At 36.9% G+C, this 19,885-nt stretch overlaps 1 protein-coding gene across 7 annotated transcripts in view; it reads left to right on the top strand.

Moving 5' to 3' along the window:
* The window catches only part of FREM1 (FRAS1 related extracellular matrix 1), a 197,453-nt gene that overhangs the window by 164,851 nt on the left and 12,717 nt on the right, over positions 1-19,885 (top strand). For 6 of the 7 annotated variants that reach the window (XM_082467911.1, XM_082467907.1, XM_082467909.1 and 3 more), the window contains 2 exons: positions 856-941; positions 2,760-14,738. In XM_082467911.1, the coding sequence (XP_082324037.1) occupies positions 856-941; positions 2,760-2,959 (286 nt within the window). In that variant the 3' untranslated portion in view covers positions 2,960-14,738. Of the gene's footprint in view, positions 1-855; positions 942-2,759; positions 14,739-19,885 lie in introns of those variants that run through there. The other variant, XM_082467908.1, reaches the window with a different exon arrangement.

Genomic DNA, 19,885 nt, shown 5'->3' with positions numbered 1-19,885 from the left:
TCCAGTTATAAATAAATACAGGGGACGTAATGTATAACATGAAGACTATTGTTAACACTGCTGTGTGGTAGATTTGAAAGTTGTTTAGAGAGTAAATTCCAAGAGTCCTCATCACAAGGAGAAAAACATTTTTTTTCTTTTCTTTTTTTTTTTTGTAACTGTATGAAATGATGGGTGTTAACTAAACGTATCGTGGTAATCAAGTTCACTATATATGTAAGTCAAGTCATTACGCTGTATACCTTAAACTTATTAAAAATAGAATTATATTTTGGGGAAAATGTTTATATATATTTGTAAGAACAGGTGCTTTAACTTCTGCACAACATACGAAGGTTCGACAGTGAGGTTGAGCCTGTTTCTCTGGGTGGGATGAAAGAGTCACAAATATTGGGGTATTTGACTAAACACGCAAAGCTCAAAATGTCGGCTTCAAGTAATTTTATCCGAATAGTTTGGGTTACCTTACTGGTCAAATTAACTGGGAAATGGCCAAATTTATGCCATTTAGAGATAAACTTCCCATGAGAGGAGTCATTTTTTGGCATTAAGTAATTAATCTATATAAGTAAGCAGTTGCTGATTTTCTCAAAAGATGTTTAAAACCCATTGAATTTGTGCTTTAAAGCCCAGATATTATAATACAATATTACTTTCTTTGCTGTCACCTACCCCACCCTGCAGATACTCATTAATATAAAAAAATAGAGTATTAAAATCTTGGAAAGTTCTTCCTACATATATAGCTTTTTTTCCTGTTGTAAACTATCTTTGATTTCCATTATGCATTTCACATCAGCAGAAATGTTGAACTCCTTGTCACTGACACTCTCATTTTCGTGTGTTTGCACCTAGTCACCTGGGCAGCCTTGTAACTGTCCTCTCCAGGCAGCATATGCAGTGGCTTTGGGACATCAGTGGAAGAAAGCCCTTTTGGATAGGCAAGTATCCGCGCTGCCCTGAGGGGGAAGGCAAGAACGCGAAGAGAACGTCTCCCTTCCATAGGCCAAATAATTGTGGTTTACAATAATAAGCAATGGTTAGACAGTTGGACAGTCTGTCTTTTAAAACTCATCTTAATTACATAATACTTCCATTTATAGGCATCTGTCTCCAAGAAATAATGTGGAATGTGATTCAATTTATAAGTAAGAGAATTTTTAAAATGTTATTTCTAAAAGTAAAAAATTAGAAACAGTTGTAAATAGGGGATGGTGAAATAAATTATAGTATAGCCATATGAAAGAATATTTAATATTTAATGCTTTTGTAAGGCATCAAATATTAAAGACATGACAAAATGCCTTATGTTTATGAATTCATTCAATGTTGGATGCATATTGTATATAAAATATGTAATGCACTGCACTTGTGGCAAGGTGCTAAGTGAAAAAGCACTGTCTACAGCCATATGAAGCATGAAATAATTTAGAATAAAAAGGAAGTGTATATATATGTGATATACATACATATATACTTATATGTATAGACATAAAAAGAAATAAGCCAAAAAGTTAGAAAATTTTTTTGTATCTCCAGTTAAGAATTATAGATGATCTTAATTTTATCCTTTGTTTTCTGAAGTTTTAATATTTTCTACAATTTTAACAGTAATACAAATCTTTTCAAGCCAGTTTAGAAATAGAATTCTCAGGGTGCACTAAAGTCACTATTCTCACCATCTCTCCTTAAAGGTATTGTATTTCAGGGAATTATAATAAATGCACTCTTGGCTTCTCAAAATCTCTGTAATACTCAGTGAGTGTCTAATTCTGAAATCATCTGAGAGTATTAAATTAAGGCTGGAAGATAAATTTTCTCTATGTCCACAATGACTGATGTCAAGGCTCTATCCCCAAAAAGTTCTTGGGCATAGCATCACCTGATCAATAATTCAAAGAAACAGTCCAGAGGAGACAGTCATTCCCAACCAAAAATACTTCATTTTATTCTACCCCAAAATATAGAATGAGAACCAGTGGGGAGAGGGTTACATGCTATGTAACAAAGACTGTTTTCATGGTCAAATTTGGTTTGGGAGCTGCCAGGCCATCCTATTGCAGAGGATTCTTTTCTCATTCTATTATTTTTATTTCTATTCTGAAAGACAGGAGGAGGAATGCTTCTTTAAGAAAAATTACAAGAGCTTTACAACATTGAAGTGTAATTTTCAAAAAACTGCCAGTGGGAGTAGAGAGACAAGTTGAGAAAAGCTGCTTTTTATTAGAACTGTAGCAGATTGAAAAAACCTTAAGCTCCAGACTAAAAATAATACTTAGTAAGCTACTTTCAAATATGAAAACCGAGACATTTAAATCGTGAGGAAGAAGAATAGACAAGAGTGTGATAGGAGTTCTGCCTGTAGGATACTATGAATAATAATTGCCATTTATTAAACACTTATATGTCATGAGCTTTATATGCGTTATCTGTTTTAATCCTCAAAACAGGCTTAGATATATTTAGATATACACTTCTGAGATGAGAAAACTAAAACTCAGAGAACTCAGAGAGGTTAAATAACCTGTCCAAAGATGTTCAGCTAGCAAGTGGTGGAGCTAGGATTTGGATTCCAATCTGCCTGACCCCAAAGCCTTATGTTCTCACTTGTGTCTTATAGGATTCCCAGGTCCTAGTCCTTGTTTTAGAACGTAGGTCTACATTTGTATGTGATGACTTAACTTTGAATAACAGGTTGATATGATATCCAATTGTAAATGTAATAAAATCCTATGGCACACCTCTTTGGTTCACATTAGGTTTGAATGACCAAGTGCGTGCTGGCCACTGGGAGTGGATTGGCGGTGAACCTGTGACCTTCACCAACTGGAGGAGAGGGCCTCCTCAACGTTCAAAGCCTGGCAAGAACTGTGTTTTGGTTCAAAGACAAGGAAAATGGCAAACAAAGGACTGTAAGAAGGGCAAATCTCACAATTATATGTGCTCCAGGAAACTCTAAATGTAACTGGCCCTACAGATGCCCACTTGGGATTTCTTACCTATTTATTTCCAGGATTTGTGTACATGGCTCAATAGAAAACAGGGTGTCATGACTGACTTGGTACATTTTTTTTTTTTTATCATAGTGTTTGAAGGATTCTATCTAGTAAAGAAGAAACACAGTTAAATAGTTCCAGGAAGATTGATAAATGACTGTTTTTTATAGGAAGAGATAAAATTTTTGCATCTCAATACCTTCCAAAATAAAACCCCAAGTATTATATGGCACAAGATTTGATTATTCTGGAGACCTCACTCCATATTTCAGTCAACACGAATTTCATGGTCCTTGGATGTTTTTGGTCCCAATACCTCAAATGAGTCCATTCTGAAATCTATATTGCAGGTGCTTCTACCACTTCAGTCTGAGGGAAGCTCGCCCTGCCAGTTCATTAAATCAAAGTTGAACTGCAAAGGGTTGCTTTGTCCCTTTGGAGCCCTTTCAAATGTGAAAGCTGAGAGGCTGTGGATAAAGAGGAGAATTCTCTGTGGTGAAAAAGGAAGGCTTTAGATGGAAGAATCTGGCAGATGGAAACTCATCTGCAAAGCTCTAGTTCAGGTAAGAATTCAGGGGCTACCTGTCCTTCAGAGGTCTACCCATCACTACTCACAAGACAGATCTCCTTTTCCAGTAAAAATGGTGCACCATTCCAAAGCCAATGATTGGGTTTCCCCAGCTTTACAGGGTCATGAGAGATTTGAAGTAACATGAGCCTTTCTCTTCATTCGTGTTTATAGTACTGACAGGCATTTCTCAAGGACATTTGGAATAAAAAGCCTCTATGAATGATGATTAACATATGGAAGAAAAATATGACTTTCTCAAAAGTGTCCCAATGAACTATGCTGATGAAAAAAGAAAAGTAATACTGAAAACAGAGCTCTTGAAAGCCTATCTGCTCAGAAAGGATTTGATACAATTTTGAGCCCTTAAATATTTAATATTTGTAGAAATGCCATGTTAACCTGATTCTCTAATGAAAAGGTACCTTATTAATTTATAATGGCAGCTGAGTGAAACATTTTATAGCAGTGATGCATGTTACAGCCTTGCAAGGACTCCCTTCTGAAATCAAGGTTTAATTACAGGAAATTAAAAATTAATTTCTAGACCATTTACTCAAAATTTTCCTCTTTTCATAATCCCTGAAAAATATGGTTATGCCACATGTGACTTGCTATATGAGCACCAGGGTCACTTCAGAATCAAAATGGAGTTATTAAGTGGACCAAAGTTTTGGTGCAGGTTTTATTATAAAAATACCTTGAGAGAAACTAAAATTGACTGAAGAAATTCAGTCCCGTTTCTGGTTATAAAACATGGCAAGCTTGTTTTATTTGTGCTCCTTTATCAAGATTTTGGTTAATAGAAATATTTACAAAAAGAGGTTGGAATAAGATTTAGACATTCTACGTCTTATTAAATTCCAACATCTTTGTGGAGTCGGGAGGCTCCTTACCTTAGATATCACAAGTAGGCTCTGGACTTCTGTGATACACAGGTCTTCTGTATGACACAAGTAGTTTCTGGTGTTTAATCAAGAGATGTAAAACCCATTCTCTGTATCAGTTCAAATCCCTTCTGATCCACTGGCTTCTGCAATGTGGAAAGGTGGGATGCCGAATAAAGAAATGAAGAGTTGTTTACCTAAAGGGCTGTATCCTAGGAGGGAAAGTAAAAGTTCAAGGAATGAGGAATATATTAGAACTATAGAACTATATTAACTATTTAAAACTGGAAATCCAGAACCATGGCAACTATGTAGAACCTGATCAGCATGGTAGATTTTATTTTACATTCCTGCCATGACAATGAAATTTAAATGTAATTGCAAATGTTAGCACAAAGAGAGACTGCTTTGATTTTTATAGCAACTAGAAATACTAGAAGAATATTTAAAATATTCTTGATCATGAAAACATTAATTCAGGCAAGTGTAGGTGCTGGGCAATGTTCATCATGACCTTCATCCCCTTCTCATGATTGGGCTTTGACTGATGGGGGAATAGAAGTAAATGATGGTCATGGTTCTTTCCACCTTGATTGGTTACTGTCATCCTTTAGGTTCTGGTGGTAGTGGGAAGGAAGGAAATGGAGTGATGGTAGAATGGCAATGGGAGATTATAGGAAAGGAGAAGAAAGGGGAGAGTGGAGGAAGAGATGAGGGTTGATTTGTAGCTGAGAAAGAGAGCATCAGAAAGAAGGACCTGAATGCCACCCAACTCTTCTCCCAAGACTTGAATACCGACTCAGGAAAAGTCCCAGTTAATCCAAGGGCATTAACTCAGCTCAATAGTGTGTAGCTTTTCAGAATCTTGTACCGTTGGTCTTCAACAAAAACATACATATATATATAGTATATATTTGCTAAGCATAAACTTAAAAAACATATGACAATTACTTCATCTCCTTCCAAGGAGTGGTAAAAATGAACTAGGTGACATTTACTTACATTTTTGTTTGTGTTTAGTTTTAAGACAGCCAAAAAGAATATGCACATATTTTCATTAACACTATGGTTCTGTGTAATTTAAACCATAAGCTGGTGCTGATTAATTTCTGCGACAAAGCAGCTTATTAAATATACTGTATCTAGTGTTGTATAAAAATTAATAAAACAAACTTATTTCTAGTTCTGAATCACTGTCCTGTTAGTGTTTAACATTTTTTATTTATTCTACCCATTGTAAGAAGAAACGGAGAAGAAAGGTCAACATGTATTTTTCATCCTTACTGTTTGGATCAGCCTTTCATTATACAGCTTCCATCCATCCATCCATCCATTCAACAAATATTGAATATGAAGTGCCAACCCTGTATCTGATAGTGTTCTAGATACTGGAGATGTGGAATGAATGAGATAGGAAGGTAAACGTATAAAAGCACAGTGCAAATATGCAAATTTCTAATAGTTTTTTTTAAGCATGGAGCTTTTTATCTTAATCAGGGAGGAAGTCACGATGGAAATCATTGATTACGTTATCCCTTTTCAGAACTGGAGGGAAAGCCACACTGATACAAACAGCTCAGGCTGTCATTTGTTTTATTTCTCAACTGATTAAGAAACTGGTGTTAACTTCCTGAATATATAATCAGGTCAAAGTGTTATTGATAGCAGCTGTCTCAGATTTTCTGTCTCCAGATCAAGTTAGGAACTAAAGTTTTCAAATCTAGGTAATTAATTTTGTAACAATTATTTTTTCCAAGAAGACAAGCAGTGTGTGTCTGTGTGTCTTTGAGATTCCTGGAGTAACAGGAATAAAAATGAGAGACCTCTGATGTCATCTCATCTAATATCCCTTTTGTATAGCAAAGGAGACTGAAGTCCTCAGAAGTTAAAGTAGGAAGAGATCAGCACTAAAGCTACAGTCTTCCAAATCGTAGGCTGGATCTCTTCTAATTATTCCATGTATTTATTACCACTCTGAGCAAATGGTTTTATTATATTCAAGTAAGATATCTTTCAATGATGATTATGATGAAGTTCACCATATACTTGAAAACATTATTGTAAGTGAAAGAAGATGGACACAAGGCTGCATACTGAGTGATTCTGCTTTTACGAATTGTCCACATTAGGCAAATATATAAAGTCAGAAAGTAGATTAGTGGTTGCCAGACGGTTGGTGGAAGGGGAAATTGGAACTAACTGCTTATAGGTACAGGGTTCCTTTTTGAGGGAATGGAAATGTTCTGGAATTAGATAGTAGTGATGGTTGCACAACCATCACTGAAGTGCACACTTTAAAATAGTAAAGGCTCACACAGAGCCCTCAGCCACGCCGAGGTCTAGGCCACTGCGCAGCTGGGCTGTATCCAAAGGGCCGCCACCGTGTGAGCCGCGTGTCCAGAGATGCCCTTGCTGACCTCAGAGCCACCCACAGCTCACAGCGACTGCAGGAACTGCCGTCACCACCGCCTGTTTGTCACTTTCAAAGAATTACAGTACCGTACAGTATGCCTCTCTCCTGGAATTGGAGAAACCACGTATCAGCCCATTATCACAGTAGGTGGACCTTCAATGTGGCAGAAACCTAAGACGTGGAGATCATCTTCCTCCCCACAAATACATCAAAAATACAGCTACATGTGGAACAACTCTACAGAACACCTACTGAATGCTGGCAGAAGACTTCAAACTTCCCAAAAGACGTGTGGCTGACAGGGTCTTGGTGCTCTGGCCTGGTGTCCCTCTGAGGTGGGAGAGCTGAGTTCAGGATGTTGGCCACCAGAGACCTCCCGGCCACACGTAATATCAATTGGCGAGGGCTCTCCCAGAGATCTCCGTCTCAACACTAAGACCCAGTTCCACCCAACAGCCAGCAAGCTCCAGTGCTGGATGCCCCATGCCAAACAACTAGCAAGACAGGAACACAACCCCACCTATTAGCAGAGAGGCTGCCTAAAATCATACTAAGTTCACAGACACCTCAAAACACACCATCGGACGTGGCCCTGCCCACCACAAAAACAAGATCCAGCCCCACCCACCAGAACACAGGCACCAGTCCCCTCCACCAGGAAGCCTACACAACCTACTGAACCAACCCTACCCAGTGGAAGCAGACACCAAAAACAACGGAAACTGTGAACCTACAGCCTGCGAAATGGAGACCCCAAACACAGTAAGATAAGCAAAATGAGAAGAGAGAAAAACACACAGCAGATGAAGCAGCAAGGTAAAAACCCACCAGACCAAACAAATGAAGAGGAAATAGGCAGTCTACCTGAAAAAGAATTCAGAGTAATGTTAGTAAACATGATCCAAAATCTTAGAAATAGAATGGAGAAAATACAAGAAACATTTAATGAGGACCTAGAAGAATGAAAGAGCAAACAAACAATGATGAACAACACAATAAATAACTTAAAAATTCTCTAGAAGGAATCAATAGCAGAATAACTGAGGCAGAAGAACGGATAAGTGAGCTGGAAGATAAAATACTGGAAATAACTACTGCAGAGCAGAATAAAGGAAAAAGAATGAAAAGAATTGAGGGCAGTCACAGAGACCTCTGGGACAACATTAAATGCACCAACATTTGAAGGATAGGGGTCCCAGAAGAAGAAGAGAAAAAGAAAGGGTCTGAGAAAATATTTGAACAGATTATAGTTGAAGACTTCCCTAATATGGGAAAGAAAATAGTCAAGTCCAGGAAGCGCAGAGAGTCCCATACAGGATAAATGCTAGGAGAAATATGCCAAGACACATATTAATCAAACTATCAAAAATTAAATACAAAGAAAAAATATTAAAAGCAGCAAGGGAAAAGCAACAAATAACAAACAAGGGAATCCCCATAAGGTTAACAGCTGATCTTTCAGCAGAAATTCTGCAAGACAGAAGGGAGTGACAGGACATATTTAAAGTGATGAAAGGGAAAAAACTAAAACCAAGATTACTCTACCCAGCAAGGATCTCATTCAGATTCGACAGAGAAATTAAAACCTTTACAGACAAGCAAAAGCTAAGAGCATTCAGCACCACCAAACCAGCTTTACAGCAAATGCTAAAGGAACGTCTCTAGGCAGGAAACACAAGAGAAGGAAAAGACCCACAATAACAAACCCCAAACAATTAAGAAAATGACAATAGGAACATACATATCAATAAATACCTTAAATGTAAATTGATTAAATGCTCCAACCAAAAGACATAGATTATCTGAATGGATACAAAAACAAGACCCACCTATATGCTGTCTACAAGGTACCCACTTCAGACCTAGGGACACAGAAAGACTGAAAGTGAGGGAGTGGAAAAGGATATCCCATGCAAATGGAAATCAAAAGAAAGCTGGAGTAGCAATTCTCATATCAGACAAAATAGACTTTAAAATAAAGACTCTTATGAGACACAAAGAAGGACACTACATAATGTCAAGGGATTAATCCAAGAAGAAGATATAAAAATTGTAAATATTTATGCACCCAACATAGGAGCACCTCAATACATAAGGCAAATGCTAACAGCCATAAGAGGGGAAATCAACAGTAACAAAATCATAGTAGGGGACTTTACACCCCACTTTACCAATGGACAGATTATCCAAAATGAAAATAAATAAGGAAACACAAGCTTTAAATGATACATTAAACAAGGTGGACTTAATTGATATTTATAGGACATTCCATCCAAAAACAACAGAATACACTTTCTTCTCAAGTGCTCATGGAACATTCTCCAGGATAGATCATATCTTGGGTCACAAATCAAGCCTTGGTAAATTTAAGAAAACTGAAATTGTATCAAGTATCTTTTCTGACCACAAAGCTATGAGACTAGATATAAACTATAGGAAATAAACTGTAAAAAACACAAACAGATGGAGGCTGAACAATACACTAATAACCAAGAGATCACTGAAGAAATCAAAGAGGAAATAAAAAAATACCTAGAAACAAATGATAATGAAAACACGACGACCCAAAACGTATGGGATGCAGCAAAAGCAGTTCTAACAGGGAAGTTTATAGCAATACAATCCTACCTCAAGAAACAAGAAACATCTCAAATAAACAACCGAACCTTACGCTTAGGGCAATTAGAGAAAGAAGAACAAAAAAATCCCAAAGTTAGCAGAAGGAAAGAAATCATAAAGATCAGATCAGAAATAAATGAAAAAGAAATGAAGGAAACGATAGCAAAGATCAGTAAAACTAAAAGCTGGTTCTTTGAGAAGATAAACAAAATTGATAAACCACTAGCCAGACTCATCAAGGAAAAAAAGGGAGAAGACTCAAATCAACAGAATTAGAAATGAAAAAGGAGAAGTGACAACTGATACTGCAGAAATACAAAGAATCATGAGGGATTACTACAAGCAACTATATGCCAATAAAATGGATAACCTGGAAGAAATGGACAAATTCTTAGAAAAGCACAACCTTCCAAGACTGAACCAGGAAGAAATAGAAAATATAAACAGACCAATCACAAGCACTGAAATTGAAACTGTGATTTAAAATCTTCCAGCAGGGGCTTCCCTGGTGGCACAGTGGTTGAGAATCTGCCTGCCAATGCAGGGGACACGGGTTCGAGCCCTGGTCTGGGAAGATCCCACATGCCACGGAGCAACTGGGCCCGTGAGCCACAACTACTGAGCCTGTGTGTCTGGAGCCTGTGCTCTGCAGCAAGAGAGACCCTGATAGTGAGAGGCCCGTGCACCACAATGAAGAGTGGCCCCCGGTCGCTGCAACTAGAGAAATCCCTCGCACAGAAACGAAGACCCAACACAGCTAAAAAAAATAATAAAATTAAAAAAAAAAATCTTCCAACAAACAAAAGCCCAGGACCAGATGGCTTCACAGGCGAATTCTATCAAACATTTAGAGAGGAGCTAACACCTATCCTTCTCAAACTCTTCCAAAATATAGCAGAGGGAGGAACACTCCCAAACTAATTCTATGAGGCCACCATCACGCTGATACCAAAACCAGACAAAGATGTCACAAAAAAAGAAAAGTACAGGCCAATATCACTGATGAACATAGATGCAAAAATTCTGAACAAAATACTAGCAAACAGAATCCAGCAGCACATTAAAAAATCATACACCATGATCAAGTGGGGTTTATCCCAGGAATGCAAGGATTCTTCAATATATGCAAATCAATCAATGTGATACACCATATTAACAAATTGAAGGAGAAAAACCATATGATCATCTCAATAGATGCAGCAAAAGCTTTTTAACAAAATTCAACACCCATTTATGATAAAAAAATTCTCCAGAAAGTAGGCATAGAAGGAACTTACCTCAACATAATAAAGGACATATATGACAAACCCACAGCCAACATTGTTCTCAATGGTGAAAAACTGAAACCATTTCCTCTAAAATCAGGAACAAGTCCAGGATGTCCACTCTCACCACTATTATTCAACATAGTTTTGGAAGTTTTAGCCACAGCAATCAGAGAAGCAAAAGAAATAAAAGGAAACCAAATCAGAAAAGAAGTAAAGCTGTCACTGTTTGCAGATGACATGATACTATATATATAGGATCCTAATGATGCTACCAGAAAACTACTAGAGCTAATCAGTGAATTTGGTAAAGTAGCAAGATACAAAATTATTGCACAGAAATCTCTTGCATTCCTATAAACTAGTGATGAAAAATCTGAGAGAGAAATTAAGGAAGCACTCCCCTTTACCATTGCAACAAAAAGAATAAAATACCTAGGAATAAACCTACCTAAGGAGAAAAAAGACCTGCGTGCAGAAAACTATAAGACACTGATGAAAGAAATTAAAAGTGATACAAACAGACAGAGAGATATACCATGTTCTTGGATTGGAAGAATCAACATTGTGAAAATGACTATAACCCAAAACAGTCTACACATTCAATGCAATCCCTATCAAACTACCAGTGACAGTTTTCACAGAAGTAGAACAAAAAATTTCACTATTTGTATGGAAATACAAAAGACCCTGAATAGCCAAAGCAATCTTGAGAAAGAAAAACTGAGCTGGAGGAATCAGGCTTCCTGACTTCAGACTATACTACAAAGCTACAGTAATCAAGACAGTATGGTACTGGCACAAAAACAGAAATATAGATCAATGGAACAGGATAGAAAGCCCAGAGATAAACCCACGCACATATGGTCACCTTATCTTTGATAAAGGAGGCAAGAATATACAATGGAGAAAAGACAGCCTCTTCAATAAGTGGTGCTGGGAAAACTGGACAGCTACATGTAAAAGAATGAAATTAGAACACTCCCTAACACCATACACAAAAATAAACTCAAAATGGATTAAAGACCTAAATGTAAGGTCAGACACTATAAAACTCTTAGAGGAAAACATGGGAGGAACACTCTTTGACATAAATCACAGCAACATCCTTTTTGACCCACCTCCTAGAGTATTGGAAATAAAAACAAAAATAAACAAATGGGACCTAATGAAACTTAAAAGCTTTTGCATAGCAAAGGAAACCATAAGCAAGACGAAAAGACAGCCCTGAGAATGGGAGAAAATATTTGCAGATGAAGCAACTGACAAAGGATTAATCTGCAAAATATACAAGCAGCTCATGCAGCTCAATATCAAAAAAACAAACAACCCTATCCAAAAATGGGCAGAAGATCTAAATAGGCATTTCTCCAAAGAAGATATACAGATGGCTAACAAACACATGAAAGAATGCCCAACATCACTAATCATTAGAGAAATGCAAATCAAAACTACAATGAGGTGTCACCTCACACTGGTCAGAATGGCCATCATCCAAAAATCTACAAACAATAAATGGTGGAGAGGGTGTGGAGAAAAGGGAACCCTCTTGCACTGTTGGTGGGAATGTAAATTGATACAACCACTATGGAGAACAGTATGGAGGTTCCTTAAAAAACTAAAAATAGAACTACCATACGACCCAGCAATCCCACTACTAGGCATATACCCTGAGAAAACCATAATTCAGAAAGAGACATGTACCACAATGTTCATTGCAGCACTATTTACAGTAACCAGGACATGGAAGCAACCTTAGTGTCCATCAACCGGTGAACGGATAAAGAAGATGTGACACATATATACAATGGAATATTACTCAGCCATAAAAGGAAACGAAATTGAGTTATTTGTAGTGAGGTGAATGGACCTAGAGTCTGTCATATAGAATGAAGTAAGTCAGAAAGATTAAAACAAATACCGTATACTAACACATATATATGGAATCAAAAAAAAAAAAAAGATTCTGACGAACCTAGGGGCAGGACAGGAATAAAGACGCAGACGCAGAAAATGGACTTGAGGACACGGGGATGGGGAAGGGTAAGCTGGGACGAAGTGAGAGAATGGCACTGACATATGTACACTATCAAATGTAAAATATATAGCTAGTAGGAAGCAGCTGCATCACATAGGGAGATCAGCTCGGTGCTTTTTGACCACCTAGAGGGGTGGGATAGGGAGGGTGGGAGGGAGACGCAAGAGGGAGGGGGTATGGGGATATATGTATACATATAGCTGATTCACTTCCTTATACAACAGAAAGTAACACACCATTGTAAAGCAGTTATACTCCAATAAAGATGTTAAAAAAAACAGTAAATTGTACGTTATAGGAAATATTTCTGAATAAAAAACGCTAGTAAAAATCACCACATAAAAATGTATTTTAGAAAGCTATAAGTGTGTTGATGTATTAGCTGTGTGTTTATGTAATTCATCCAAGATACTTTTTCCAGTCTTTGCCCCAAGTCTCTCTCAGGTTTTTTATTTGTTAATACAGTTGGATAAGGGAAAGAAAATACTGATTCGACATATTTTAAAATTTAAGGTACTGCTTTATTGATCTTCCCCCTCTTTCCCCCTATTAATCATGGGACAACAGTTACTGATGGCAGAGTGTGTCTGGATGTCTGTAATATCCAGAATGCCATGATTTTCTTAAAATTAATTTTATAAGTCTTCAGAAAGGATTGCGCAGGAAATGAATAGACTATCCTCATAACTTACACATATAACTGTTCATTTTGAACAGTTTTTATGGGTCTTATATTCTGCTAGGCAATAAAATTTAGTTTATCCTAAGACAGAAAGGAACAAAAATCAACCAACACTTCCATTAAAGGCCTTGTGGTAACCTGCAATACTTTTTCCAAGCAATGAAGTATGAGTTCACCTTTCACTTCTATCCCCATCTGTATTTTTGCTTCCCAAAGGTAATCACTGCCAACTTATCCTACAGAAGAAAAATGGAAAACGATACACTGTTCTAAAACTAGTCAAAAAGGAAGCTGCAGTGGCTATGTTATCAGAGGAAATTTTAGAGCAAAGAGTATTTACCAAGGATAAATAAGGTTATTTTATAATTTAAAGGAGTCAGTACATCAACAAGACATAATAAGCCTAATTAGTCATGCAGCTAATAACAAAATTTAAAAATAGAGGTGTAAGGAAACAGACAAATCTCTAATTATAGTTGGTAATGTTAATACCCCTCTCTCAATGATTGATAGAACAAGTAGGCAGAAAATCAGTAAGGATAGAGAAGTATAGAAACTGTTAACCAAATTAACCTAGTAGATATTTATAGGACACTCTACCCCCAGACAGCAGCATATACATTGTTTGCAAGTACACATGGAACATTTACCAGGGCAGACCATATTCTGGGACATGAAATGAGTCTCGATATACAAAATATGTTCACTGGCCACAATGGAATTAAATTAGAATTCAGTAACAGAAATATATCTGGAAAATCCATAAGTGTTTGGAAACTAAATTATAGACTTCTTTAATGCTGGATTGAAGAAGAAATCAAAGGGGAGCTTAAAAATTATGGTGAACTGAATAAAAATGGAAACACATCAACGATTGTAGGATACCATGCAGTACTTACAGGGAATTTTATAGCACTAAATGCCTATATTAGAAAGGAAGAAAGGTATTACCCTCAGCTTCCACTTTAAGAAAATAGAAAAAGAAGAAAACATAAATAAGGAAATGAAAACTATCAGATCAGAAGCTAATGAAATAGCAAAACAGGAAATCAGTAGGGAAAATCAGTGAAACCGAAAGCTGATTCTCTGAGAATATCAATGAAATTGGTAAATCTCTAAGCAGTCTGATGAGGAAAAGATGAGAAGAGGACACAGATTGCTAATATCAGGAATGAGAAGTGACATCAGGTGACAGCACTACATACTCTATAGCTACTAAAAGAAAAATAAGGGACTATCATAAACAACTTGTATCAATAGACAGCTTAAATGGTCGAATTCCTTGAAAGAGACAAACGACCAAAGCTCAATCAAGAAAAAATAGGTAACTTGAAAAAACCCTAGAACTCTTACAAAAGTTGAATTTGTAGTTTCTCACAAAGAAATTTCCAGGCTCAGATAGCTTCACTGTTGAATTCTGCAAATATTTAAGGAAGAAATAGTACCAAATCTATAGAACTCAGAAAATCACAGAGGAATGAATACTTTCTAACTCATTCTGAGGCCAGTATTACTCTGACAGCAAACCATACAAAAGTATTGTAAGAAAAGAAAACTTCAGACCAACATCCCTCATGAATATAGATGGAAAAATTCTAAAAAATTTTTTACCAATTAAAATCAACAATACATACAGAAGGATAATACATCTTGACCAAGACACTTAAGAAAATGAGAAGCTACAGACTAGGAGAAAATATTTATTATGCATATATCTGATAAAGGACTTGTATCCAAACCATATTTTTTTAAAACTCCAATATAGAGAATATAAGACTATATTATATTTCTCTAATAACTAGTGATGTTGAGCATCTTTTCATGTGCCTCTTGGCCATCTGTATGTCTTCCTTGGTGAAATGTCTATTTAGGTCTTCTGCCCATTTTTTAATTGGATTGTTTGGGTTTTTTTTATATTGAGCTCCATGAACTGTTTGTATATTTTGGAGATTAATCCTTTGTCTGTTGTTTCATTTGCAAACATCTTCTGCCAGTCTGAGGGTTGTCTTTTTGTCTTGTTTATGGTTTCATTTGCTGTGCATATGGCTGATTCACTTTGTTGTACAACAGAAACTAACACAGTATTGTGAAGCAATTATACTCCAATAAAGATCTATTAAAAAAAGACTATATTATATTATTAAGAAATCAATAATAAATTTTTTAAATGGGCAGAAGATTTGAACAGATACTTCACCAAAGAAGATATATGGCTGGCAAATAAATACATGAAAATATGTTCTCCTATTATTCAGTCATTAAGGAATTATAAACTAAAGCCACAATGAGGTAGTATTGCACTCCTACTAGAATAGCTAAAATTAAAAAGGCTGACTGTACTAAGTGATGGTGAGGATGTGAAGGAACTGGAGCTCTCATACACTGCTGGTGGAAATATAAAATAGCCCCACCACTTTGGAAAACAATTTGGTGGTTTCTTTAAAAGTTAAACTGTATATGATCCAACCATTCCACTCCTAGGTATTTATCCAAGAGAAGAAAATGCATATCTCCATTCAAAGGCTTGTACATAAATGTTCATAGCAACTTTATTTGTAACAGCCAAAACTGTCAACAGCCAATTGTCTATTGTCATGTGAATGGATAAATAAATTATAGCATATCCCTACAATGAAATACTATTCAGGAATAAAAACAAATGAGACATTGCTACAACATGGATGATTATTAAAATACTTATGCTGAGTGAAAGAAGCCTGACAAAAAAGAATATATAGTGTATATGTACTCCATATATAGAAAATTCTGGAATGTGCAAACTAATCTATGTTGACAAAAAGCAAGTCAGGTGTTATCTGGGAATAAATGAGGAGGACAGGAAATGGCAGAGGAAGGGATTGCCAAGGGACAGAAGGAAAGTTTTAGGAGTGATGGATATGTTCACTATTTTGATTGTTGTGATAGTTTCACAGATATGCACGTGTATACATATATGCACATAGATGTCTAAATCTATCCAACTGTACACTTTAAGTACATTTTGGTTTTTGTTTATCATTTATCCTTCAATAAAGCAGTATAAAGAAAGAGAAGCAATGAAATAATCTCTACAACACAGTGGAAAATTTTCAAAAGAAAATGAAACCTATATGCATGAGGATATCTTTATTTCAAGGCAATAAAAAATTAGAGCAAAGTTATATGATTTAAATGTCCAATGACAGAAGAATGCTTAATGGAATATTATATTGCCTCCATTAAAATGATAATTCTATCCCATAATGTTAACTTAAATTAGCAGAATTTAAAATAATGTATGCACAAGTTTAATAGCTATATTGCAATAGGCAAACTGACAACGGAGAAAAGCATGAGGTAGGTTTAGATCTCAATCCCACCACTGACTAGCTATGTATCCTAAACTTAGGTTTCTTATCTAGAAAGTGGGAGTAATAATAATTTCCTAAAGTATTGTGAGAATTAAATGTGAAACTATGAAGAATATGCCTAGGACAGAGTACACATTCAATAAAAGGTAACTTTGTAAAAGTTGAAGAGCTGTAAAGTGTGTGTGTGTGTGTAATGCACAGTCCTTGGAAGAGGGTGACAACTTCCAGCAGTGTTGTCCTTACCAGTAAGCAGGGAAGGAGGAGCTGGGGAGTAAGACAGTTGGGGTTTTAAAGTTGCATATTACCGGTAAGAACTTTCCCATGTATTAGGATATTTTGTGGAATATAGAAATGTTTCCATTTGTTGGAAAAATCCAGAAGACTGATTTCTTTCTTTTTAAAACCTCAATATGCCTTGCTTTCAGGCATGATCTATGATACACAAATCTCATTGTAAAGAGAGACAAGTTAGGGGATAGTTTTTCCCCTGACAGAAAGGATTGTTTGTTTTGCTAAAGGATTGTTTGTTGCTAAGAACTTGGATGATAGTTATTTTCTAAGAATGGCTCTGCAGTGCGGCCATATTTTCAAAATTCCCTTTTACATACAGAAGTAACACATTTGCTGCATATATTGAGTATTCATCAGGCCTCCAAATGAACATGTAAATGGTGCTAGATGGAGAAAAAGGTGGTTTGGGGTGCACAGGAGTCAGGGAGGATTCAGGCTAGAAGCTGAAGGACAGAGAAAGCCAGCTGAGACTGGCTCCCAGTAAATCACCTTCTTGCCTACAGATTTCCCACCCAGCAGAATCCTTAGGTCATTTTGGTGACTAGCTGCGAATAACAGCCTTCTAAGAGTTTCAGATTTCAATCAAGAGTCACATTTGAACTTTTGCAAATGTGACTAAGGTGTGCCCAATTTTATAGCGAACTTGGACCCAGGGTCAGGTACACAACAGAAGGCAAGCCTTACTGGAAGGTTCTGCTTTGCTTTTGCATTTTATTGTCATGATTTTTCACAGTTTGTCTTATACCACCTTGTTACTTAATTCCCACACCTTGGAGGGAAAAATGTGTAATATTTTAATATTTATGTTACAGATACTTAACATTATGTTTCTGCATAGGTGTTGCCAAGATAGCAAAGCCAACCTTTATTTATAGAGGGTAGAAAATATAAATCTGTCTAAAATCTTTCATGAAATAAAGGTCTTAATATTTCCAGAGTTGATTTTGGTGCCTACTCTTGGAGAGGCTTAGAGAAGCGTTGTCAATACAATGTGCCATTGTTTTAGGTTTCCTATCCACGACTTGCTTTTTTCCCCAACTTCCCTCTCTTTTGGCAACTTCTCCTCGCATTCTGTCCTACATTTGGCCCCGAGACAGTTGAAAGCTTTGCAAGTTGATTTTCCATTCCCATCTGAATTTTAGCTTAGCCGTGGAACTGTTTTCCATGTGTTTTTAATCATTTGTCCATGTGTTATGAGCTTATAGGGACAATATGTTTCCCCCAATCTGCCTGCATTGTACAAGCAGAAACTGGCAAGGTGGCCAGTGGGGGAACAGTTTTCAGAAGTTGCCCCCTACATTCATTTCTGTTGGTGATACACCATCCCCATCTTCCAACTGGAGGAAAACAATTTACAAGCTGCATAAAGTTAACTAACACAGAGTCCACTGGCCTGAGTTGCCTTTTCTCAACGTATAATTATCTTTCAGAAGAGATTTGCCTGGGAACCATGGCTGGTATGACAAAGTTCAAAGACCTACTCTGAGACTGTGGCCAGGCTGGGAAATAAAGTTTTATTCTGAGTCTTCCGAGATTCAGTGGAAATTTGATTTTAAAATAGGGTCTAAACACAGAGAATTAAGGATAAGTTCTCCAGGACAAAGAGATAACTCTTAGAAAGTAAAGCACAACAGGGACCCATGTCAGAAGTTGCTGTCCAAAATTTTTACTGGATTTGGTATGTTAAAGCAAACATTCATTAAAAAAAAAAGCAAACATTCATTAACCTAAGTGTAGAGCAAGGAGTCAGGAATGGGAAAGAAACAAAAATACATTAAGCAAAATCCCTGTTCTCAAAGTCTGTGTCAGACTGCTGTCAAAGCAGTCTCCAGCAAACACAGACCTTGCCTCCAAGGAGCCTTCTCCCCCGGTTGGGAAGACACACACGCATCCAAATTAAGTCAATGCTGAGGAATTGCCAAGTGGCAGAGTAAAGAAGGCACTTGGCTATTGGAGCCCCAAATAAATCCTGGTGTTATGGGAAAGGTGACTCCCTGTAAATCCTCTACTCTCAGAAAGCTGGCTGCATGGCAGGTCTGCTCTTGGAGGTTAAAATTTCAGGTTTCTCATAGTTCTTTTGCCTACTCTGACCTCCCTTTCTTTCTCCATTTTATTTAGGACCAAATTCATGAGAAGTGATTTGAATGTTGCCGAGAGTTCTAATAGCTACACGGAGGCATGGGTGATCCTGGGAAGAAAGATTTAAAGGAGGGCTGCAGCAAAAAGCTAGACTTCAGGGGGTTGATATGTCAGTGGACGTGAGAAAGTAGAGTTTGGGTTTGGACAATTCTTTCCAAAGTTTGCCTGGGAAGGCAGAAGACAATACTGAAGAACAGAACCTGGAAACCTTTATGAAATCAAAGAGATATTTTTAAAATTTCAAGACAAGCACGCACTATATAAATGCTAATAAGAGGCAGCCAGTGGAGTGAAGGGAGTTTGATGATATGGGACGAGACTATTAATAAAGTAGGTTGGAAAGGGTGGATTTCAAGAGCAGAGTGGAAAGGAGGAATGAATTGTTGTTTGATGATCAAGTCAAAGGAAACGCTCCCATCTGATGGCTTCTATCCTTCTCTGTGGAAGAAGGGGTGAGTTCATTTGCTGAAAATGTTGAAAGAGGCAGAGCAGTCAAAGGTTTGAGATTATCAGAGAAGATTTTTAAATAATCTACCTGGAAAATGAAGAGAGAGTTGACTAGAGTCATACAAAAGACTGCTGGGCAGAATTGAGGGTTCAGTTAAGATGGGAGATAATTTATATAGAATCAATTTTC

The sequence above is a fragment of the Balaenoptera physalus genome (genome assembly GCF_965194825.1).
Source record: "Balaenoptera physalus genome assembly, chromosome: 7".
Taxonomy (NCBI): domain Eukaryota; kingdom Metazoa; phylum Chordata; class Mammalia; order Artiodactyla; family Balaenopteridae; genus Balaenoptera; species Balaenoptera physalus.
This window is presented reverse-complemented; position numbering and strand designations above follow the sequence as displayed.